Source organism: Coenobita brevimanus, chromosome 110 (genome assembly GCF_032717465.1).
Source record: "Coenobita brevimanus isolate Jiangsu-jjx chromosome 110, ASM3271746v2, whole genome shotgun sequence".
Lineage (NCBI taxonomy): Eukaryota > Metazoa > Arthropoda > Malacostraca > Decapoda > Coenobitidae > Coenobita > Coenobita brevimanus.
Window position 1 is genome coordinate 43,292,239 of NC_137063.1, and position 22,208 is coordinate 43,314,446.

Below are 22,208 nucleotides of genomic sequence, written 5' to 3' on the forward strand. Positions count from 1 at the left end.
TTGCTGCAGCCTCCACAAACCCACAACATCCACTACAGTACATGGCAGCACATCCACCCACACCAAGGAACATCAAAACAACACCCAGCACACGATACCATACACAAATACTGTCATCTCTCCCCCCTCACCCACCTCAGACCAGCTTCCAGAAGCCCATCCACACTCAGATCACCCGCCGCTCCATTCAGTCACTTAAAGACAACACACAGCTGCATGCACGGCCTCCTGACATCCACCCTTCTGAAAACTATCTTCCCCGTGAGGACAGGGTCCACCTGGCCAGGCTGAGATGTGGGCACCATCCAGCCCTCTTAAGCTACCAGAAGAGGCTGGATGACTCCGTCGCTGATGCCTGTCCAGGATGCAACACAGCACCCCATACTATTAAGCATATTATGGAAGACTGCATTGCACACAATCACCTATGCCAACAACACAACATACACTCTTTGAGAGCTCTGTGGGAAAGCCTGGTCTCGGCCATGGCCTTCCTAAGGGACTCGGGGCTGTTCGGCCAGACTGCCTAGGGAACAACTACTACTACTACTATCCAGGTGTCATGTAATGTATATTCATTAAAGCTCGTCATTGTTACTAGATATTATCAGCACATGATGATGGTGAAACATATAGCAATTTAATTCCATAATCAACTACGGTACTTACATACATATTGTTGCAGCTGTTCATTATTCACGAATCACAAAATGTCATCTTTGAGTGACTGCTAATAACAGTTTACAGTAAGGTATGAAGAGGTACCAAAGATAGATCACTGTGTTGTTATAAATTGAAGTAAGGTATGAAGAGGTATATAAATTGAAGTAAGGTATGAAAGAGGTACCAAAGATAGATCACTGTGTTGTTATAAATTGTAAATAAGTAGTATATTCCACAGCCAAGACTGGGAATGATCTGACTCTGGACAGCCTCATATCAACCTTCCCAGTGGAGACCCGTAAACGCTACAACTCCCAGTCCCAGAGCCAACCTGCAGAGAGGACTCAGAAGCTCTCAGAGACCTCCAGTGGTTCTGAGGAACACAACAGCACGAGTGGAGAGGAGGTCAGAGGCAATGAGAGAAATTTCGTAGATTAGGTTGGGGTACTTTGAATATAGTTTGTAAATGTAGATTCGGTTGAGATTAGATGAAGTTTTGGTTAAGTTATTTAATTTTTTAGTGACCATTTATTGGACTAGAACAAGAAGTGGAAAGTTTCTGAAAATAAGGATTTCGTTAGACCCAGTCATGGAACATAATAAGCCTTGAGACTTGGTAGTGAAACAAGTAATTAAGAGAATTGATGGAGATTGTTTCTGACTTCTCATTGTGAGAGATCTCCTTTGGCTGAATAAGATAGCCTGGTGGGATATTGTTTCTAACTCCTCATTGTGAGAGGTCTTCTCTTGCTGAATAAGATAGCCTGGTGGTAACATGATCCATAAATTTAAGACGTACCATTGTGTAGGAGGATGTCAAAGAATTTATTGTACTAAATGCATGTGCATATGCTAATTGATGTAATGTTTCAGCCTGATGAATATTCAGAGGGTCTGGCAACACTGTTGGAAATGTTTCCCGGAACTTGTAACTTGGAGGTGCAACACTGTTTGGCCTCATGTGGGGGTGACCTGCAGGATGCCACCACTCTCATCCTCCAGCGCCAGGACCAGGGTATCTCCATCAAATCGAACACCATCTCAAAGGTATGGCAGTGCACAATATGTTGTAAGTATAACAATCCCATAATACCCAATATAAGGTGTGTGGAGGCAGAGGCTAGACGTCAGTAGTCCATTGCATTTACAGGTGAAAGACCAGCCTACTTCCCTGTGGGGTATAATCCATCCATCCATCATCCAATCCTGTGTTGCCCCATGAGGAGCGTAGGAGCCCAGGGCTAGGCAAGTTGGTCCTGACATTTAACATGAGAGTGACCAATGGCATTACATGAGCAGTAAACCCCAACCATCCCTTGGATATAAACCTGCACTGGCTCAGTCCAATTGGAGTGCCTTAATTATTCACTAAACCACCAGGTGCCATAATTTGGTTATATGGTTCCCACCCAGCATAGTAAATGGTTACCTGGTGTACAGGAAACCATTTGGCTTGTCAGCCAGTGTAGAATCACCTAAAGGCAGAAGGAAGAGGAAAGAATGAAGAAAAGAATGACAGAAGAGGGAGTGTAAAGTCACCCGTAGGCAGGAGGAGGAGGAAGGCAGGAGGAGGAGGAAAGTATGAAGGAAAGAAACACAGGAAGGAAGGAAGAGAGCAAAGGGCAGACACCCAAAACTGCACTACATCAAGTGAGTGGATGGTGAGTGCCTCCACCTGATATTTTATATATAGATAGATAGATAGATTATATATATATATATATATATATATATATATATATATATATATATATATATATATATATATATATATATATATATATATATATATATATATATATATATATATATATATATATATATATATATATATATATATAGATATATATATATATATATATATATATATAGATATATATTTTATATATATATATATATATATAAACACTATATATATATATATATATATATATATATATATATATATATATATATATATATATATATACATATATATATATATATATATACATACTGCATACTGTATACACACACACACACACACACACACACACACACACACACACACACATACACACACACACACAGGCAGACCCTGAGAAACGATACCCCTAAATGCGATACCCTAGGTTAGTGGTGAGGGTAGAAATACCACCCTATCCCTCCTAACAATGGCCAAACCCTGGTATAACAATGGGTTTTATTTATTTATTTTTTTGTACTGATTTTGATGATATTTTAAAGTTAAATTTTGTGTTAATGTTGAATTATAAACTGTTTTTAGACTTAGATTAATGTGTTTTAGTCATAGGTGGGGTGAAAATTGTCATTTTGGGGTACAGTTTACTAAGTTTGACTTTTTCTAGACATATATTTGATGATTTTCAGTTTTTATTTTTGGATTTAGGTGGGTTATAAACTGCTTTTAGCCTTAGTTTAGCTTGTTTTAAAGCTATTAGGGGGTTTAGGTTAGCTAGAAACTTGTTTTTTGACTCATTTAGGTGGGTTTAGGACTTGGTTGGGGGGGAACCCAAGGCTCAAAAATGCATCCCTATACTTTGTTAAATCTACCCGGAGATATGATACCCTGCCTAGCAATTGGTTTTTACTTAACCAGTTACAGTATATTGTTAAATTGGGGTATGCATGTACACAGTAAGGTCCAGGGTTATGTTGGAGTTCTGTTCTCGAGAAGTGATGTAAGTCGATTTTGTATGTAACTCGAGTTCTGACTACATCGTACATTTATATCTTACGTCAACGCATATGTGAACTTTTCGACCATACGATGTATACTGTACACATACCCGGTAATACTCTTGTGGTAACAGGTATGTATATGAAACACAAACTTTTGAACTTATGATCTGTATTGAATAAAGAATGTGTTGTACTCCTGATCCGCCCCATCTCCCCTTGAGTGCCTCTCATGCATCATGGTTGTGGTCGTACCTGCACGTATTGTTGTCATGGCAGTGGCATTGGCAGCTGAGTTAGGCCGCCACTTCCTCAGTCTTCCAGCATCTTCAAATTCGTGCATGCTGCCAACACACATTTTATGCTTTAACACTAATGTGCTGAAGCACTTTTGTTCCTCTGTCATACAGTCACCGTTGATTGCATAGGAGTTGTACCTTTAACAAGAGACAAGATATGATTCTTGTCTTTGATGATAGTGGCTACAATTGTCCAACACATCCCCAATGCACGCCTGATCGCTGATACCTTTTTTTCCCTTCTCATGGTGCTTAATAATGACCACTTTTTCACATAACATGGTTTTCGTTTCTTCGAATCATTATTGTCACTAGGAAGCTTTCTCTTAGGTATCACTGAATCGAGATTGCGAAAAACAGACACAGTAATCACAGTATAAGTGTATCAAATGGTGGTAGCACTGAGACTAAGACCAATTAGTGGCAGTCAAATGTGGAACGGGAAAACATCAGAGACATATCGCGGCAGACAGCAACACTTTGAAACCCATGCTTTACGTTTATTTTTTCATTAGTTCATTGTTTAAACTTTCCATGCAGCGGACTGTTATAACCTTGAGATTGGCATAAGTCAAGTGACGTAACCCGGGACCTTAATATATATATATATATATATATATCTATCTATCTGTCTATCTATCTATTGCCAGACGCCTCAATCCCGTTTGGGGTGGCCACAAACAAATCGCCTCCAAGTTGCCCTGTCCCCTGCCATTTCACTGCCCTGCTCCCAACTCACACCCCCTCTCTCATATACCTTTCCACCCCATCCCTCCATCTCGTCCTCGGCCTCCCCCTTCCCCTTCCCCCCTCCACCTCTCTCACATACACTCTCTTCGTCAGTCTTTCACCCTCCATCCTCTCCACATGGCCAAACCACCACAGTGTGTTCCTCATAACGCTTCCTATCACATCCACATCAACACCACAACGTTCCTTTATATTCTCATTCGTCAGCCTGTCTCTCCATGTGACTCCACAGGCTCCTCTTAAATAACTCATTTCCACTGCTCTCACTCTTGACTTGTGTCCTTCCAACAACGTCCAAGCTTCACTTCCATACGTTAGAGTTGGTATCACAATACTGTCATGTAGTAACTTTTTCACTTCCATGCTCACTTCCATGCTCACTTCCCTGTTTCTTATCACTGCTTTCAAAGAACCAGCAATTTCTTATCACTGCTTTCAAAGAACCAGCAACCTTTCTTCCCTGCTGTATCCTTTCAAGCACTTCACCCTCCAAACCTCCATCCTTACTCATCACACTACCCAAGTACTTAAACGTACTCACATTTTCCAATTCCTCACCATCCGACCTCACTGTACATTCGCTGACTTCACCTCTCTCAGAGACCATCACTTTACTCTTCCCTACATTCACCTTTAGATTCCGTTTCTTACACACTCTCCCAAACTCATCCACCAAGCCTTGCAGCTCCCCTTCGTCTTCACTCAAGAACACAGTATCATCTGCAAACAACAGTACAGGGAGTTTCCAAACACTATCCTCTCTCACCAGGGACACTCCAACATCCACTACCCTACCTTGTACCTCTTTTATTACCCCATCCATGTACAGATTGAACAACCATGGAGACATGACACATCCTTGTTTCAACCCAACTTTCAAAGAGAAAGATTCACTTAGTTCACCATCCCTGCAGCCTTCGCACCATCGTACATACTCTTCACAGCATTCAACAACTTCCCATCTACTCCATATATTCTTTACACTTTCCACAATCCTTGTCTATCCACCCTGTCATATGCTTTCTCCAAATCCATGAAAGCCGCATACAACTTCTTTCCCTTCTCAAGAAACTTTTCCACTAACGATCTAAGAATGAATATCTGATCTACACAACCTCTTCCCTTCCTAAAGCCTCCCTGTTCTTCTCCAACTAATTTCTCTGTTCTTTCTCTAACTCTGTCAGTAGGTATCATACCATACACTTTTCCTATTATACTAAGAAGACAGATGCCCCTATAATTACCACACACTTCTTTTTCCCCTTTTCCTTTGTACAAGGGAATAATTATACCTGACTTCCAATCCTCCGGGACTCTACCTTCCTCCCAGGCCAATCTGCACATCTTCCACATCCATTCTACTACTATCTCTCCCACATGCTTCAGCATTTCACCACACACTCCATCAATTCCTGTGGCTTTCCCCGATTTAACTTTCTTCATTGCTTCCACAACTTCTGTCCTACTGATTTCTTCCTGTCTTCTCACTTCCCTCCTTCTCCCAGCCATTCCTCAGCCACTTAAACTCGCATTACTTCCATCCTCTACGTTCAACAATTCCTTAAAGTTTTCTCTCCATCTGCTCACTTTTTCTCCCTTCTTCACTAGTAATCTACCATTTTTATCTTTCACTCCCCTGCTAACTTCACTTCCACCCTGTCTTACTCTTTTCACCTCTTTCCAGAACATTTTCTTACAGTCCCTCCACTTTACACTCAAATTCCTTCCAAATTCCTCATCCACTTTCTTCTTACTTTCTCTTACTAATCTTTTCACCTCTCTCTTTCTTTCTACATATAACTCTCTCTTCCGCCTCTCAACTTCTTCCACGCCCCTATTTCTCATCCATTCATTGTATGCTTTCTTCTTTTGTGCCACAGCCTGTATATATATATATATATACTGTATATATGTATATATATATACTGTGTATATATATATATATATATATATATATATATATATATATATATATACTGTATGTAAGTATATATATACTGTATACACTCAATCCTCGTAAGTCGCGTGTTCATAAATCTCAGATTCGTGAATCACGGCTAGGTGGCTGTCAGACTGCTGGCAACTTTAAATCACTGTTAAGTCACAAAAATCGCGGATCTAGGCACCCAAGTGGGCCTTTTCTGAGGAGAACCATACACCGTGGCATTCAAATTGAAAATTGCGATCCAACAACCAATCACAGCACATCCCTGGTGGCATATGTGCATACTAATGCCACCATGTTGTTGTTCTTGTCCCGACAGTCCGCACACTACAGGCCGTTGCTGTGGAGTATGAGAGTTACCTGCCTTTTTTTGTGCAACTTCCCCCCGCCTCCAACCTGCCATGGCCCCTCCCGACCTCCCAGTGAAGCGCTCTAAGCAGTATTGCGTCAAGAAGCTGCCACAGTTGTTGTACAGTCAACGTTTGGAGCTCATTCGTTGTGTTGAGAGGGGAGAGAAGTTTTCAAAGTTGGCGAAAGAGTTTGGGAAGAACAAGTGCTGAGAGGTTCTAAGTTCTTCCCAACACCACCCCACTCCATTCACTTAAGCATTTTTATCATAGGATTAAGGTGAGATCCCTTAACATGGCTTATTTCTATTTAATACATGCACTGAATATTCCTAAATTTGTATGTTTGTGTTTGATGGTGCCTAGATAAGTGTAGGTAGGATGCTGTTGGGGCTGATTGTCCAAAGTCCAGACCCAAATTAATTTTTCACATAAGAGTTATTATTCATAAATCACGGAATTCGTAAATCACAGCAGTGGTCCAGACCTAAATCGCCGCGATTTACAAGTATTGAGTGTATGTATATAGATATATATATATATAGATAAATAGATAGATATGTATTTATATCTATCTGTCTATCTATATACTTGTATACAGTAACCTCACAAATAACGCGAGGATTAGGTTCCTGGAGAGGTCGCGTTAGTTAAGAATGCGTTATTTAAACATAATTTTCCCACAAGAAACAAGGGTAATATTGGGGGTTACATTCCTAGACTCTGGGAAAGTCTACCCATTTGGGGAGTTATGCTACTCTAAACTTAAAAGCAACAATATTAATGTGAAAGAAAATCTACGTAAAAAACTAAAACAGTATATTTGGGGAGAAATAAACAACATTTGAGCCCTAGTTGGGCCGAAGCATTCTTTACTTCTCCCCCAAAACATACTGTTTTCGTTTTTTACGTGGAGTTTCTTTCAATTCTGCTTCATTCACGGCATTGTGAAAGTTCATCAACGTTATTAATGCATTAGTAGGTCATAAAAACACTACAGTAAAAGCAACATTTTCATTACAGTAAGTAGGTCACAAACAATAACAACACAGCCTCACTTCATCTATGCATCACTTGTCGTATGCTGCTGTCCCTTCTTACCCCGCTACCCCACCTCCCGCCGCTCCCCACCCTAAATTTGTGGTCCCTCCTTGCTCTGCTGTCCTTCCTTTTCCTCGTCCTCTGACTCCCATGCTACTGGTGATGAAGACAACTCCCTTAAGTTTTCTGTCTTCTTCGTAAACAACTGCTCTATCTTGGTCTGAGTGGTTTTCTTCTTTATGTTCTGCAGCATCAAGTTGTAACAATTTAGATCTTCCATCACTTTCCTGGCCAAATATTGTCCAAAAATGAGCCAAATTTCTCAATGGGGCCAAACTTCACTTTTGAATATTATAGTGGAGTAACTGAAACTAAATGGAAAGGTGAAAATGTGAGAGAATGGGAGTATGTATGGGATATATGTGCAGGAGTTGGTGAGAATGAGAGGGCAAAAGAAGGAGTGAGTATAGTTGTGATTAAAAGATGGAAGAAGAACATAAGAGAGTATGGATCAGTTGGGTCAAGGATTGTATGGGTAAGAATGAAAGTTGGAATAGAAATGTGGGCAATTGTGTGCGTGTATGTGCCAATGCAAGATCATGCAAGCAGAGTGAGAGAAGAGTTCTAGACAAATGTGGAAGTGTGCATGGAAAAGTCTGGAAGGAATGAGAGTGTGTTTTTGATCAGTGATATGAATGGTAAAGTAGGGAATGTGAAGGTGGATGGAATAATTGGTGAGTGGGGTGTGCCTGCTGAGATAGATGAGAATGGCAGTACATTAATGGACATTTGTGGTGGGAGGGAGTTGGTGATAGCCAATACCCTCTTCAGGCACAAAATCATCCACAGGTATACATGGCGAGTGATGAGAAGGGTGGGTGGTGAACTGAATGAAAGGAAGGCAATGATTGATTATGTGTGTGTGGATGAAAGGATGCGAAAATGTGTAATGGATGCAAGAGCTTATAGAGGTTGGGGGAGTGGACTTTCTGACCACTACTTGGTGGTGGCCAGAATCAAGATACAAATAAGATGGAATAATAGAAGAAGGGAAGGATGGGAAGAAGGATATTTGCAAGGAGAGTGGAAAGGTTACAAGAGGATGAGAAAATGGCAGAATATAAGAGAGAAGTGGAGGAACGATTGGGCAAATATGAATTGGAGCATATGGGGGACGTGGAAGGTGTGTGCAGAATATTTACAGAAGAAATATGTGCAGCATGTGATGTGGTGTGTGGGATGAAGAGGAGATGGAGGGGGGTGCAAGGAACAGCGTGGTGGAATGAAGAGGTGAGACAGGCTGTGGCACAAAAGAAGAAAGCATACAATGAATGGATGAGAAATACGGGCGTGGAAGAAGTTGAGAGGCGGAAGAAAGAGTTATATGTAGAAAGAAAGAGAGAGGTGAAAAGATTAGTAAGAGAGAGTAAGAAGAGAGTGGATGAGGAATTTGGAAGGAATTTGAGTGTAAAGTGGAGGGACTGTAAGAAAATGTTCTGGAAAGAGGTGAAGAGAGTAAGACAGGGCGGAAGTGAAGTTAGCAGGGGAGGGAAAGATAAAAATGGTAGATTACTGGTGGAGAAGAGAAAAAGTGAGCAGATGGAGAGAACACTTTAAGGAATTGTTGAACATAGAGGATGAAAGTGATGCAAGTATAAGTGGCTGGGGAATGGCTGGGAGAAGGAGAGAGGTGAGAAGAGAGGAAGAAATCAGTTGGATAGAAGTTGTGGAAGCAATGAAGAAAGTTAAATTGGGGAAAGCCCCAGGAATTGATGGAGTGTGTGGTGAAATGTTGAAGCATGGGGGAGCGATAGTAGTAGAATGGATGTGGAAGATGTGCAGATTGGCCTGGGAGGAAGGTAGAGTTCCGGAGGATTGGAAGTCAGATATAATTATTCCCTTGTACAAAGGAAAAGGGGAAAAAGAAGTGTGTGGTAATCGTAGGGGCATTTGACTTCTTAGTATAATAGGAAAAGTGTATGGTAGGATACTTGTTGACAGAGTTAGGGAAATAACAGAGGAATTAGTTGGAGAAGAACAGGGAGGCTTTAGGAAGGAAAGAGGTTGTGTAGATCAGATATTCATTCTCAGATCTTTAATGGAAAAAGTTTCTAGAGAAGGGAATGAAGTTGTATGCGGCTTTCATAGATTTGGAGAAAGCATATGACTGGGTGGATAGACAAGGATTGTGGAAAGTATTAAGAATATATGTAGTAGATGGGAAGTTGTTGAATGCTGTGAAGAGTATGTATGAGGATGCCAAGGCTGCAGTGCATGTGGATGGTGAACTGAGTGAATTTTTCTCTTTGAAGGTTGGGTTGAAACAGGGATGTGTCATGTCTCTATGGTTGTTCAACTTGTACATGGATAGGGTAATACAAGAGGTACAAGGTAGGGTATTGGATGTTGGAGCAGCCCTGGTGAGAGAGGGTAATGTTTGGAAACTCCCTGTACTGCTGTTTGCAGATGATACTGTGTTGTTGAGTGAAGACGAAGGGGAGCTGCAAGGCTCGGTGGATGAGTTTGGGAGAGTAAGAAATGGAATCTAAAGGTGAATGTAGGGAAGAGTAAAGTGATGGTCTTTGAGAGAGGTGAAGTCAGTGAATGTACAGCGAGATTGGATGGTGAGGAATTGGAAAATGTGAGTATGTTTAAGTACTTGGGTAGTGTGATGAGTAAGGATGGAGGTTTGGAGGGTGAATTGATTGAAAGGGCACAGCAGGGAAGAAAGGTTGCTGGTTCCTTGAAAGCAGTGATAAGAAACAGGGAAGTGAGCTTGGACGTGAAAAAGTTACTACATGACAGTATTGTGATACCAACTCTAACGTATGGAAGTGAAGCTTGGACATTGTTGGAAGGACACAAGTCAAGAGTGAGAGCAGTGGAAATGAGTTATTTAAGAGGAGCCTGTGGAGTCACATGGAGAGATAGGCTGACAAATGAGGATATAAAGGAGCGTTGTGGTGTGGATGTGGATGTGATAGGAAGCGTTAGGAGGAATACACTGTGGTGGTTTGGCCATGTGGAGAGGATGGAGGGTGAAAGACTGGCAAAGAGAGTATATGTGAGTGAGGTGGAGGGGGGGAGAGGGAGGGGGTGGAGAGGTATACGAGAGAGGGGGGTGTGAGTTGGGAGCAGGGCGGTGAAATGGCGGGGGACAGGGCGACGTGGAGGCAATTTGTTTGTGGCCACCCGGAACGGGATTGAGGCGTCTGGCAATAGATAGATAGAAGAACCAATTTGCCTAGCCCTGGACTTTTATGCTTCTCATGGGGCAACGTAGGATTCAATGATGGATGGATGGATCTATGTGTATATATATATATATATACATATACAGTAATCACTCCAATATCTGACGTAATAGAGCCATTGGTAAGTCCGGTTATTGGTTTTGTCCGGATATTGGGCCCCAGCTTATGGACTTGTACTTATGGACCCTAACTCAGAGAAACACCTATACAACTCCCTCTGGACATGCATAGCACCTATTTAAGACCCAAATCACACCAATAAGGCACATAAGTGACTGAAATAAATGCAAAAGAAACATAAAATGAGGCTTTAGAAGTATGTTCATACATTAATAAACATTCTGGTACTTATGGACCCTAACCTAGCCTAACTCAGAAAAACACATTCCTACTGCACATGCATAGCTACTAACACCCTATTCACACCAATAAAGGACATTAAAGAGTGAAATGAGGTAAGTATAGTATGGAAAAAAGTACAGTATGAAACATTCTGGTAAGTATAGTATGGAAAAAAGTACAGTATGAAACATTCTGGCTACTTACAGCAAGTCCCTGGCCACCGCGATGAATAACCGCCTCCTCTCGGACTCTGACAGTAAGAACGATTTCCTGAAGCACTTGCAGTACACTCTTCCTGAAGTCTTGCACTGAACTTAGTCAATAACACACAGAAGTCCGTTCTCTTCACAGTGTTCACTTTTGTCCAAATAATGCTCCATTGTAACTTAGTGTTGCACTTTAACTTTTCCCAATTTTTTTTAATTTTCCAAAGCCAAAACAAAGAAGTCTATTTACGTTAAATTTCTTTTCTATTGAGTCTTTTCTCTCAACTTGAAAACCTTAACACAACACACCGTTTTTTTCACTGCACAACACTCAAAATTCCCGTGTGGTCTAGTGGAGAAGTTTTTGCTGTTTATTCACCGTCAGAGTCCGAGAGTATCACTGGCAGGCGACCTAGAGGTGCATCGCTGGGTTGTGGTGATGGCGTACCCACTGCAGAGGATTCTGAAGAAAGCCTCAAACTCACGTCGAGCGGTGACTCCACCGTGGCTGATGTGCTGGGCTGTGGCTCGGAGCATGAGGGCCTGTCTTGGGGAGGCAACGGAGTGGAGCCAGGGCTGGGCACAGCGGGGGTCACGGGCCTGAAAAAACTGTCAATCGTTGACTGACGCAAGGAACGACGATTCTGACAATTGATGATGCGCTGCCTGAAAGCACGCACTTCCTCCACGAGTCCCAAGGCCCCCATGTCCCTGTCGCAGTCCAGGTGTTCCAGGTAGTCTAGGACGAACTCTAGATGTTCCCGGAGTGCGCTCAGCTTGGGGATGGCTGGAGTAGTGTCCTGCTGAGAGGAGTCCGCATCATCGTCGCCTTCGTCATCGGAATCTTCAAGTTCAGTACTGACACCAGCAACCGAAGACGCGCTCTCGATATCAGACAACGTCTGATACCCAGGATCGCCCTCGTTGTCATCCAACCACTCATGAACATCGTCCACATCAACATCGTCGCCGTGCGTACGTAGCCGTGCATGGAAGTCATCCACGTCAAACCCCAGAAAATCGTACTCCACATCCATTCCGAGAAGCAGATGAGACCAACCATTTTCAAGAGTTTTCACAGGGACTTCCTTCCATGCACTAGCCCAGTTGTACAGCGCAGACTTGATGTTGTAGCGGCGAAGGTTTTCCAAAGTCCGCTTGCCTCGTGTGTCCCGTCCTTCCCTGCGCTCGTCCTCGTCCTCAAGAACAACCATCACCTCGCCCAGGAACTTCCGACGGTATAGGCGCTTTGTTGCCACGATCACTCCTTGGTCCATGGGTTGAATGAGAGCAGTCGTGTTAGGTGGCAGAAACATGCACCTAATACGGCCATTCTCAGCAACCAAGTCCTTGTCGCACAGGTGGGCAGGTGCATTGTCGAGCAGAAGGAGAGCCTTTACCTGGTCGCGAGGGATTCCCAGTGTCTTTGTCTGGTAATGGATGACCTCCTTGACGAAGTGACGGTGAAACCAGTCTTTGAAAATCACAGCTGTGAACCATGCTTTCAAAGAATGGTACCAGACGACAGGAAGGACATCCATTACCCCACGAAGGCACCGAGGCTGCTTTGCACGGCCAACAACAACGGGCTTAAGCCGGTGCATGCCGTTAGCACTGGCACAACCCAAAGCAGATATCCGTTCCTTGGAAAGCTTGCGGCCAGGTACACGCTTCTCCGTCTCCTCGGCTAGAGTGTTCGTTGGCAGCAAGCGATAGAATAGGCCAGTTTTGTCAGCATTGTAGACTTGACCGAGAGTTAGGCCCTCCCTGTCGATCAAGCCTTTCACCTTGTGCCGAAACTCGTCAACTCCATCCTCGTTAGAGTCCAATGCTTCGCCATGTGCTTTACGGTTAGTAAGGCCATGTCACAACTTGAACGCGAAGAGCCAACCCTCGGATGCCTTGAAGTCTAGGGGGTCGTGAAGCCTTGCGAACTTCTCAGCAGCAGCCTTCAGCTCCGTTCCACGTACCATCACACCAGCTGCACGTTGCTGTCGATACCAAATCAGCGTGGATCGGTCGATTTCTGCAAACTTGGGGGTAAACATAACCTTCCTTTCCACGTTGCGTTTGCTTCTCGACGAGAAGTCAGCCGTGTACTGCATGAGTTTGTCTCGGGAACGTTTGATATCGAACAAAGTTGACCAGGCCAGGTTGTACTCACGGAGAATGCGGGAAGAAGACCAACCCGCATCAACTTTCTCCACTATCTCCCTCTTCTTTTCCAGAGTCAACACCACTCTCTTCCTTTTCTCAGGTGGCGGGGCCATCATCACACACACTAAGAGGAGGCCCGAGAGCAGCAGGAGGCCCTGCAGCAGGTAGGGCACCACCACAAAAGCGATCACGTGGGCAGCCATTACGAAGAGCATACGTTCACTCGCGGTGAGAGACAGGCGGGAAGTGGGGAGGATGCAGCGGCGCTCTGTCGGACGTTGGAGGAATGATGCACCAAAACAATGCCCTCCCGTGGCGCGCGCAGGAAGTTCAAATTACGGACGGGAAAAAATCTTTTCTTCTTTCTTCTTCTTGTTCTTCTTCTTCTTATTCTTCTTCTTCTTCTTCTTTCTTTTTTTTTTTTTTTTTTTTTTTCTGCTGCTGCCGCTGCCGCTGCTGCTGCCTTTCCTTCAGTCTTTCCTCGTCCTTCTGCCTATGGATGACTTTACACTCCCTCTTCTGTCTTTCTTTCCTTCATTCTTTCCTCTTCCTTCTGCTTGTGGGTGACTATACACATAGTGACAAGCCAAATGGTTCCCTGTACACCAGGAAACCATTTACTACGCTGGGTGGTAACCATATAACCAAATTTTGGCATCTGGTGGTTTAGTGGGTAATTATTGCGCTCCAATCGGATTGAACCGGTGAAGGTTTCTATCCAAGGGGTGGTTGGGGTTTATTGCTCACGTAATGCCACTCAGGGATGAGTGAGGCTGGTCACTCTCATCTTAAATGTCAGGGTCAGCTGCCTATTCCCGGGCTCCTATGCTCCTCATGGGGCAACGTAGGATTGGCTGATGGATGGATGGATGGATATATATATATATATATATTTATATATAACAACACATAGAGAGGAAAAACATGAGTAAGAAAAAAAAAATCCATACACCAGATTACTGGTTTCCTCCATTCATAATATATCTGTAGGTTGAAGTTTGGAGGGACACAACTCTGGGGAAGCAAGTTCCAGATAGATGCAGTTCGGGGAATGACAGAATTCTGATATGCAGAAGTTCTGCAATATGGCTGGGTGACGTTCCAGTCATGAGTGCTGCCAGATGCCCATGTAGCACGAGGGAAGGCATGGAAAGGTGGCACGATGGATACAACTTCGTCTGAGCATTTGCCATAAAAATACCTGTAAAATGCAAGGAGGCAACATTCCTTCTTACTTGTAGGGGAGGTAGTTTGTTTATAATCGCAGGGTTATTAATAATTCAGCAGCCCTGTTCTGAATTTTGTCAAGTTGTTTTATTGTAACCTCTCCACATCCACTCCACAAGGGTGAGCAGTATTCAGGCTGAGAGTGCACATGACATAAATTATAGCTAACTGCTCATCAGTGAAGAAGTTACGGACTCTGTACAATAATCCATGTTTCTTTGAGGCTGTTTTAGCGAGTGATCTGACATGAGAGGTCCAGCTGAGGGCATTGTTAAGTGAGACACCGAGAAGTTCAATAATTTTGGAGATGGGAATATTAGTATCATTGAAGGTAAATGCTGGGTGGGAACCATATAACCAAATTTTGGCCCCTAGTTGTTTAATGGATAATTAATGCACTCCAATCGGATTGATCCGGTGAAGGTTTATATCCAAGGGGTGGTTGGGGTTTATTGCTCACATAATGCCATTCAGTGATGAGTGGGGCTGGTCACTCTCAACTTAAATCTCAGGACCAACTGCCTAGCCCTGGGCTCCTACGCTTCTCACAGGGCAATGTAGGATTGGATGATGGATGGATATATATATATATACAGTATACTGTATATATATCATCATCATCATCTTAGCAATGTGCAGACATCCCAAATATGCCCAGTCCAATGGGCCATGTTTCCATTCACTCATCATTCAAGCCCCTGGAATCCTGGCTTTATCTGATACTCCAGAAACTTTCACTACATTATGTAGCTTCATATAAACATGATAGGGTCATTCTGAATGCTGTTACATTAAAAAGGGGTGCCAAATCCCTGATCTTGCACTTCTTCTCACAGCATTCATCCAGCCAGCTCGATCTCTTGTCAGTCCCCTAGCTTCACTGACTTCCATACCTTTCTCACACACTCATCCACTGTATATATACACACATACTGTATAAGTCCAGTTGCTACTTTGGAAATGAATCCATACACTTGGCAATGTGGTCACTTCATTTGCGGCATTTTAGCCACAAGGTCACCAAGTGCCTTAAATAAAAAGAAAATGTCTGTTTAACAAATTGAACCAATTAATTAAAAAATTAATAAAAGGTACTTGTATTTCAGCTTGTCCCAGGAGCTAAGGGAAATAAGAACCAAATTGATGACAAAGAAGTGAGGACCTCCATCCTAAACAGATATGGGTTTGTTGACCATGATGATGATGTCCGGGAGCATAGGCCAGTTGCACCAAAGTGGGTGAGTCACCCTACACCTCTTCCCCCATAACACATTAATAATTTTTTACATATTTCTTAAATGGTTATGTTTATATCACTATTGCAGATCATGCCACAGGTTTTTGGTTATACATTGCCCTGGTACCAGTAGTAACATTAAACATGGAAAAAGAACAAATTGAATGTATTTTGTACAGTACCCTCATGTCCAGTAAGGTACTTTTGTTAAGCAGTACTACCTTACTGGACTAAATCCATTCTGGACAAACAACAGACCTTATGGGAAAAATGAATAATGTCAGACAAACCTTGAAAAAGTTCCCCCAATATTCAGCTTAACTACATTATGACACAACTAGGATTTTACCAACCTTTAAGGTGAGTGGTGAATGGCTTGGGGGGGAAGGGGGGGGGGGTTTCCGAGACTGTAGGTCCCACTGACCCGCTGGAGGGGGGCCTTTAGGATCCGGAGGAGGCCTCTTTGCCTCAACCTCCCTCATAAATCTCTCATAGTCACACACTGACACTTTGTCATCTTCATCATCGGGGGAAGTGCAATACTGCGATTTGACTGGCACATGTCACGAGTCTCGAGGAAGGCGTACTGGGCTGGTGTGGCAAGTATTAGGGAAACGTTCCTCGATGTTGGCCATCTTCCCCCACGTGCACGGATAGTAGTGCTGGATGCAGCACATCAGTACTTGAGAAGAACTCAGATTTGGCCCACTTTGCATGGCTGATCCCTACTAGCCCAAGAAATCCTTACTACAGTAATAAATTATTGAATTTTTTTGCTGACTGTACTGGACAAGAACAGTACTGGACAAACGCATATTGGATGCGAGACTATTGTACTGATGTCATAAGTTCACCTGTGTTGTAGGGAATGCCTCCTGTTTACTGTTCTATAAATTGCTGTCATTGTTTGTTATTACTGTCCTTGTGTTGGTGGTATGTGGGGGAATGCCTATCATCCACTCGTTAGGGTAGTGCTGCTTCTTCCTTCATGTCTGTCATTCCTTTTTTGTGTCTGTCCTCTCTTCCTCTCTCTCCCATCCTTTCTGTCACTCTGTATTACTCATCTTTCCACTTCAGGTGTCTTTACACCCTGCCCTTGGGTGGGAAAAGAGGTCCGGATGATGATGATGAATGATGATGACAAGCCAAATGGCTTTCTGTAACTCAAGAAACCATTTACTACACTGGGTGGTAACCATGTACTCAAATAACAGGGTGATGTGGAGCCTACTATGGTTCCCCTATTATCTAGGTGGAGACACAAATGCAGCATCCACTCAAAAACCAAATGTTCACACTAATCCCTGCACCTTGCTATGGTGAGGCACTGTTAGCCATATGGGAACATGGGTTCACTGCATGGGATGGCCTAGCAGAGGTGATTGCTTGCCTGTGGTTGATGGGTCTGCATGATCAGACATAGTAGGGTAGCACAAAAACTGTCCTTATCTTCTCAGTATTTAATGTTTTTGTATGCCATGTTAACATAAAGAATGTCTTGTAAAATAGGTTACAGGTTTACAATCACTCCCTTATAGTATATAGAATGACATGGAATTGGTGAGAGAGTTCAAGTACCCGGGTACAGTGATAGAAAAGAGAGGAAAATGTGAAAAAGAAGTTGAAAGTAGAGTGACACAAGGAAGAAATGTAGCTGGTGCAATGAAGGCCTCGATGAGAAACCGGCTTGAGTGTTACAGCCACACAAGGCTTACATGAAGGAATGTTAGTGCCAACTTTAACATATGGATGTGAGACTATGGTGTGGCATGAAAATGAAAAGTCAGGAGTAAGTGCAATGGAGATGGGACTGCTGAGGATTGTATGTGGAGTAGAGAGGGTGGATAGGATACGAAATAATGTGATTCGTGAAAGATGTGGAGTGAGGAAGTCGGTGGACACCAGAATCGAAGAGAGTGTACTGAGATGGTATGGTCATGTGAAGAGAATGGATAACAATAGTGATGAAAAAGGTATGCCTGAGTGAATTTGAAGGAGGGAGGAGGTGAGGTAGGCCAAGGAGAAGGTGGAGAGATATGGTGGATGAGTGTGTGAGGAAGAGCGGTTTGGAAGTCGTTGAGGCTAGGGAACTGACAAGAGATCGAGCTGGCTGGATGAATGTTGTGAGAAGTGCATGATCAGGGATTTGGCATCCCTTTTTAACGTGGCAGCATCCGGATTGACTCAATCAGATACATTTATGTGAAGCTGCAGAATGTGGTGAATGTTTTTGGCATATCCGATAGAGCCAGGATTCCGGAAGCGTGAATGATGAGTGAATGGAAGCGTGGCCCATTGGATTGGGCAAATTTGGGCTGTCTGGACATTGATACTCCTCACCCTGCCCTAGGGTGGGAAAGGAGGTCCGGATGATGATGATGATGACATGGAAACAAGATTTCACCTACTCGTATACCAACACCATATTCAATAAGACGGAACCTCCAATTCAGCATCCACAAATGACAGTTGCAGTGTTCAAGTTCAGCTTAGGAAAGCATCCTTTGTCTGAATGAGTAGAAATAATTGATGTCGATAGCAATGGATGTCTTTAACCCCTACTCGCTGGGTGACGTGTATAGCTGTCACGATTCAGAGCGGGGAGTGCCTCCAGCTGACGGGATATGCCACAAGCACCTTCCCATCACCCACTGAACTCATGACCATTTTCTATGACAACCATAGGGTAGGTAGGTACCCAAGGTACCCCTTTGACATACGGCTCAGTCTGTACACGGCACTAGTAAAGTGTAGAGAGATGTCTTCCTTATCCTCCTCGTCTGATTCTGTCCATCCATGCGCGGGGCCGATTGCATCATCAACCCCGGCGAAAGTTCTGCCCTTACCGCCGGGGAAAAGGCTCAGTGACTGAGCAAGTGTGTGAGAAGTTGTAAGTAGTAAACAGATACCTGTATGCACAATTTTTTTTTTTTTTTTTTTTTTTTTTTTTTTTTTTTTAAAGTGAAATGTAAGATATATCTAGTAAGTGTTATGAAATAAGTGTTTTATAATAAGTTTTACTAGTGCATTGCAACAAGTGTTACTGTTTATGGTTATTTGTGAAACAGTGATTGGAAATACCTTTAGTAACCATATCTAGTTCAATGAAAGAAAACCAAAAGTACGTGGGAGAGAAAGAAAATTACCTGGTTCACTGTAACTAGATTTTTTCCCTCGTTACGCAGAAAATAATGTTGAATATGTGAGCATTAGCTTATTTGCGATGTGAAGTACAAAAAAAAAAAACCTAAGTTGTGTATAACATTAGTTATATTTTCACGATGCCCCTGATTTGTACAAATTAGTCACAATTTTTGTACAAGTAATTACCTCATACTCAGTCATACTGCATGAAACAGCCAGAGCATTTACGGTACTTCCCAACGTGCAGTTACCCATAATCATGATGTCAAATGCAAATACAGGTATATGTGCTGTAGTAGAGGGTAATTATTATGATTGACACAAGAAGCGAGTACAGAAAATAAACAGCTTTCTTTTCCCAAACATCCATGGGGTGGAATACCCCATGGGGAGCCACATGGACAGGATGATGACTCATCCTTACAACAGTGAGTAAGGAAAAGTGGAAAGTATGAGTAGAGTACAGTAATCCCTTTAAGACCCGCATGCCCAGGTCCCAGACGTTTTGGGCTTGGGTCCAAAAATGGCCAAAAAATGTCAAAATGCAAAAAAACAGCCGATATGTGTCCATCCCAACTCTGAAGTTGCCATGTGGTGACGAACAGCTGTGTTGTGGCACTTAGTTCCAGTGACGTCCGCTAGAAATCCCCTGCATCCTCCCCACTTCCTGCCTACCTACCGTCATGACTGCACGCACGTCACCATGGCTGCCCACGTGCTCGTTTTTGTGGTGGACAATGAATAAACAACAATACCTCGCCACTAGACCACATGGAATCTACAGTGTTGTACAGTGTTAAGAAATTAGAATTCAAAGTGCACAGGATTAAGTGCTGAGTGCAACACTGGCGTGTTGCAACTGGCATGGCGCAAGTAAGAACAGAATGTGCAGTGTTAAACAATTATAATAATTCACGGTGCAAAGGATTAAGTGCAGCACAACGCTGAATTACTGTACATGCTTCAAGTGCACCTTCACCCAGCCATAGAGGAGGTGGGTTAATCTTTGCAACGGTCACGGACGTGTTGTAAGTACTCAGTACACTGCTAAATATTTTCCATACTTCTGATTTCTCATTCTCTGGTTCTTTTTCATTTATTTTATGGTTTCTGTCCCTTATTTGTGTGAATAGGGTCTTAAATAGGTGCAGTGCAAGTCTGGTAAGGAGTTATTTAGGTGACTTTCAAAGTTAGGTTGGGTTGGGGTTTATAAGTACCTGTCCAGGGGCATTTTTCCCAAGTCCCAGACAAAACCAAGTCCCAGACATGCCTTTGGCACTATTACCTTGGATCTTGGAGGGATTACTGTGTTCCGAGAGGCCAGGCAGTGTTACAGTTACCACTCCAGTCAGTGCTGCCAACGCTAGCCAGCGAGTCCAAGGCCACTGGCAGTGGCGCGCATCTAGATTAGCCCGCCAAAACACGGAAAACCAGTCATCTGTAACTTATCGTTACTTATCGACGGGACCACCTAGAGACCTCGGGATACTTTCATTTGAAAGAGGAAGAGTTGATGAATCTTATGTATCTTTATTTTTTTCTCTAGCTATTATAATGTGGCAGATATTATGGTTTGAAGTAAGGGTATTTTTCCCAGAATCTCAGAAATTCCCCATAAGGAGTGGACAGTGGCGGGAAACCCTCGGCAGATAAGGGTTAATGTTGTGGCAGTGGCCACATGATCTTACATTAGACTTTCGCTATAATGGACTAACTGGGGGAAAGCCACGTCTTTAAAGCTGATAGTCCATTATATCCAAGGTTCCCCCCCTGATGTGGGATTTTAAGCACACGTTTGAAAATAAATTAGTGCACTAGCATATTCTAGACTTGCTAAAAATGAAAACTGTACCCACTTTACACCAACTTGGCTCATAATTTCACCCCTTTGCAGCTAGTTCATATCCTTGTCATAGCACTTCTTCATTACAAGCACAGCATTATTATAGTCTGTCATCACAGCACAACAAACACGATGGGGAGAGGGCAATTTCGTACCAGGTTGGAGTAAAAAGGGTAGGAAACACATGTATTGTGCCCTGTTTAACAAACATTGTTCGTTATAGCTGACGAAGTTTGATGGGCTTTGTGGAATCTGTTAAGTCCAGTATCTGGTATACTGGGTTCTGTTATAGTGAGGGTCTATTGTATTTAGCATAGGAAAGATGACTTTAAGCTAAAAGCAGTTAATAATTGATAAAATTGCTTTTCAGGAGGGTAAGAAGATGGTACGTTACCGTGACAACAAGGTGGTGAGCATCAAGGGGGAGCGCTACACGGAGATAAAGAAGGAGGAACCCACCGAGATGAAGAAGACGTACGTGCACCTCAAGCCAGGGAAACAGTACCGGTTCCACTGATCCACAGCAAACAAACCTTACTACTTGGCTGCTGCCCAGAGTGCCTCCAAGGAGGCTTGGCAGGGCGGTAAGGTTTGTCAGAGCAGTAGGCGTTGGGGAAGCATCGATAATGGTGGTGAGGGCCAGGTACTGCTATGGAGTTCATGGCAGTTGGTTGCGAGTGTTCTCACTACTCTTCAGTGTTGTTTGTTAGTGCTTTGTAGTGACTGTATTGATGTCTTCAGGTGTGTTGTTTTTATCATCATGCTTATTAGAAACCAAAGAAGTAGAGGACTCTTTATTATAATATTTGACAGTAAGAGCAATAGGTCGAGGAGGAGACTGTGTTGTGCTATGTTGTTGGTATCATATTTGTTACCTTACTCAGCACTGCAGCTAAGCTGTTTACCTGATCACTTTAAGTATGTTTATATATGTATGATTATAATTTTTTCTCAAAGTTGTAATTTTAATTTAAATTATTTTCGTAGTAGTTTTTTACAGAATTATTTAATTTTAATATTTATTGAAATGTCATTTACATTATGTACATTACTTAGTTACTCAAGTGAACAAAT

General features: G+C 42.8%; 1 protein-coding gene across 1 annotated transcript in view; it reads left to right on the forward strand.

The window, feature by feature from the left end:
• LOC145417486 (CUE domain-containing protein 2-A) overlaps positions 1-21,651 on the forward strand; it is a 34,406-nt gene extending 12,755 nt beyond the window's left edge. The window contains exons 3-6 of the mRNA XM_080286193.1: positions 902-1,068; positions 1,537-1,710; positions 16,017-16,148; positions 21,505-21,651. Coding sequence (XP_080142319.1) covers positions 902-1,068; positions 1,537-1,710; positions 16,017-16,148; positions 21,505-21,651 — 620 coding nt within the window. The remainder of the gene's footprint in view (positions 1-901; positions 1,069-1,536; positions 1,711-16,016; positions 16,149-21,504) is intronic.
• Positions 21,652-22,208: the final 557 nt, after the last annotated feature.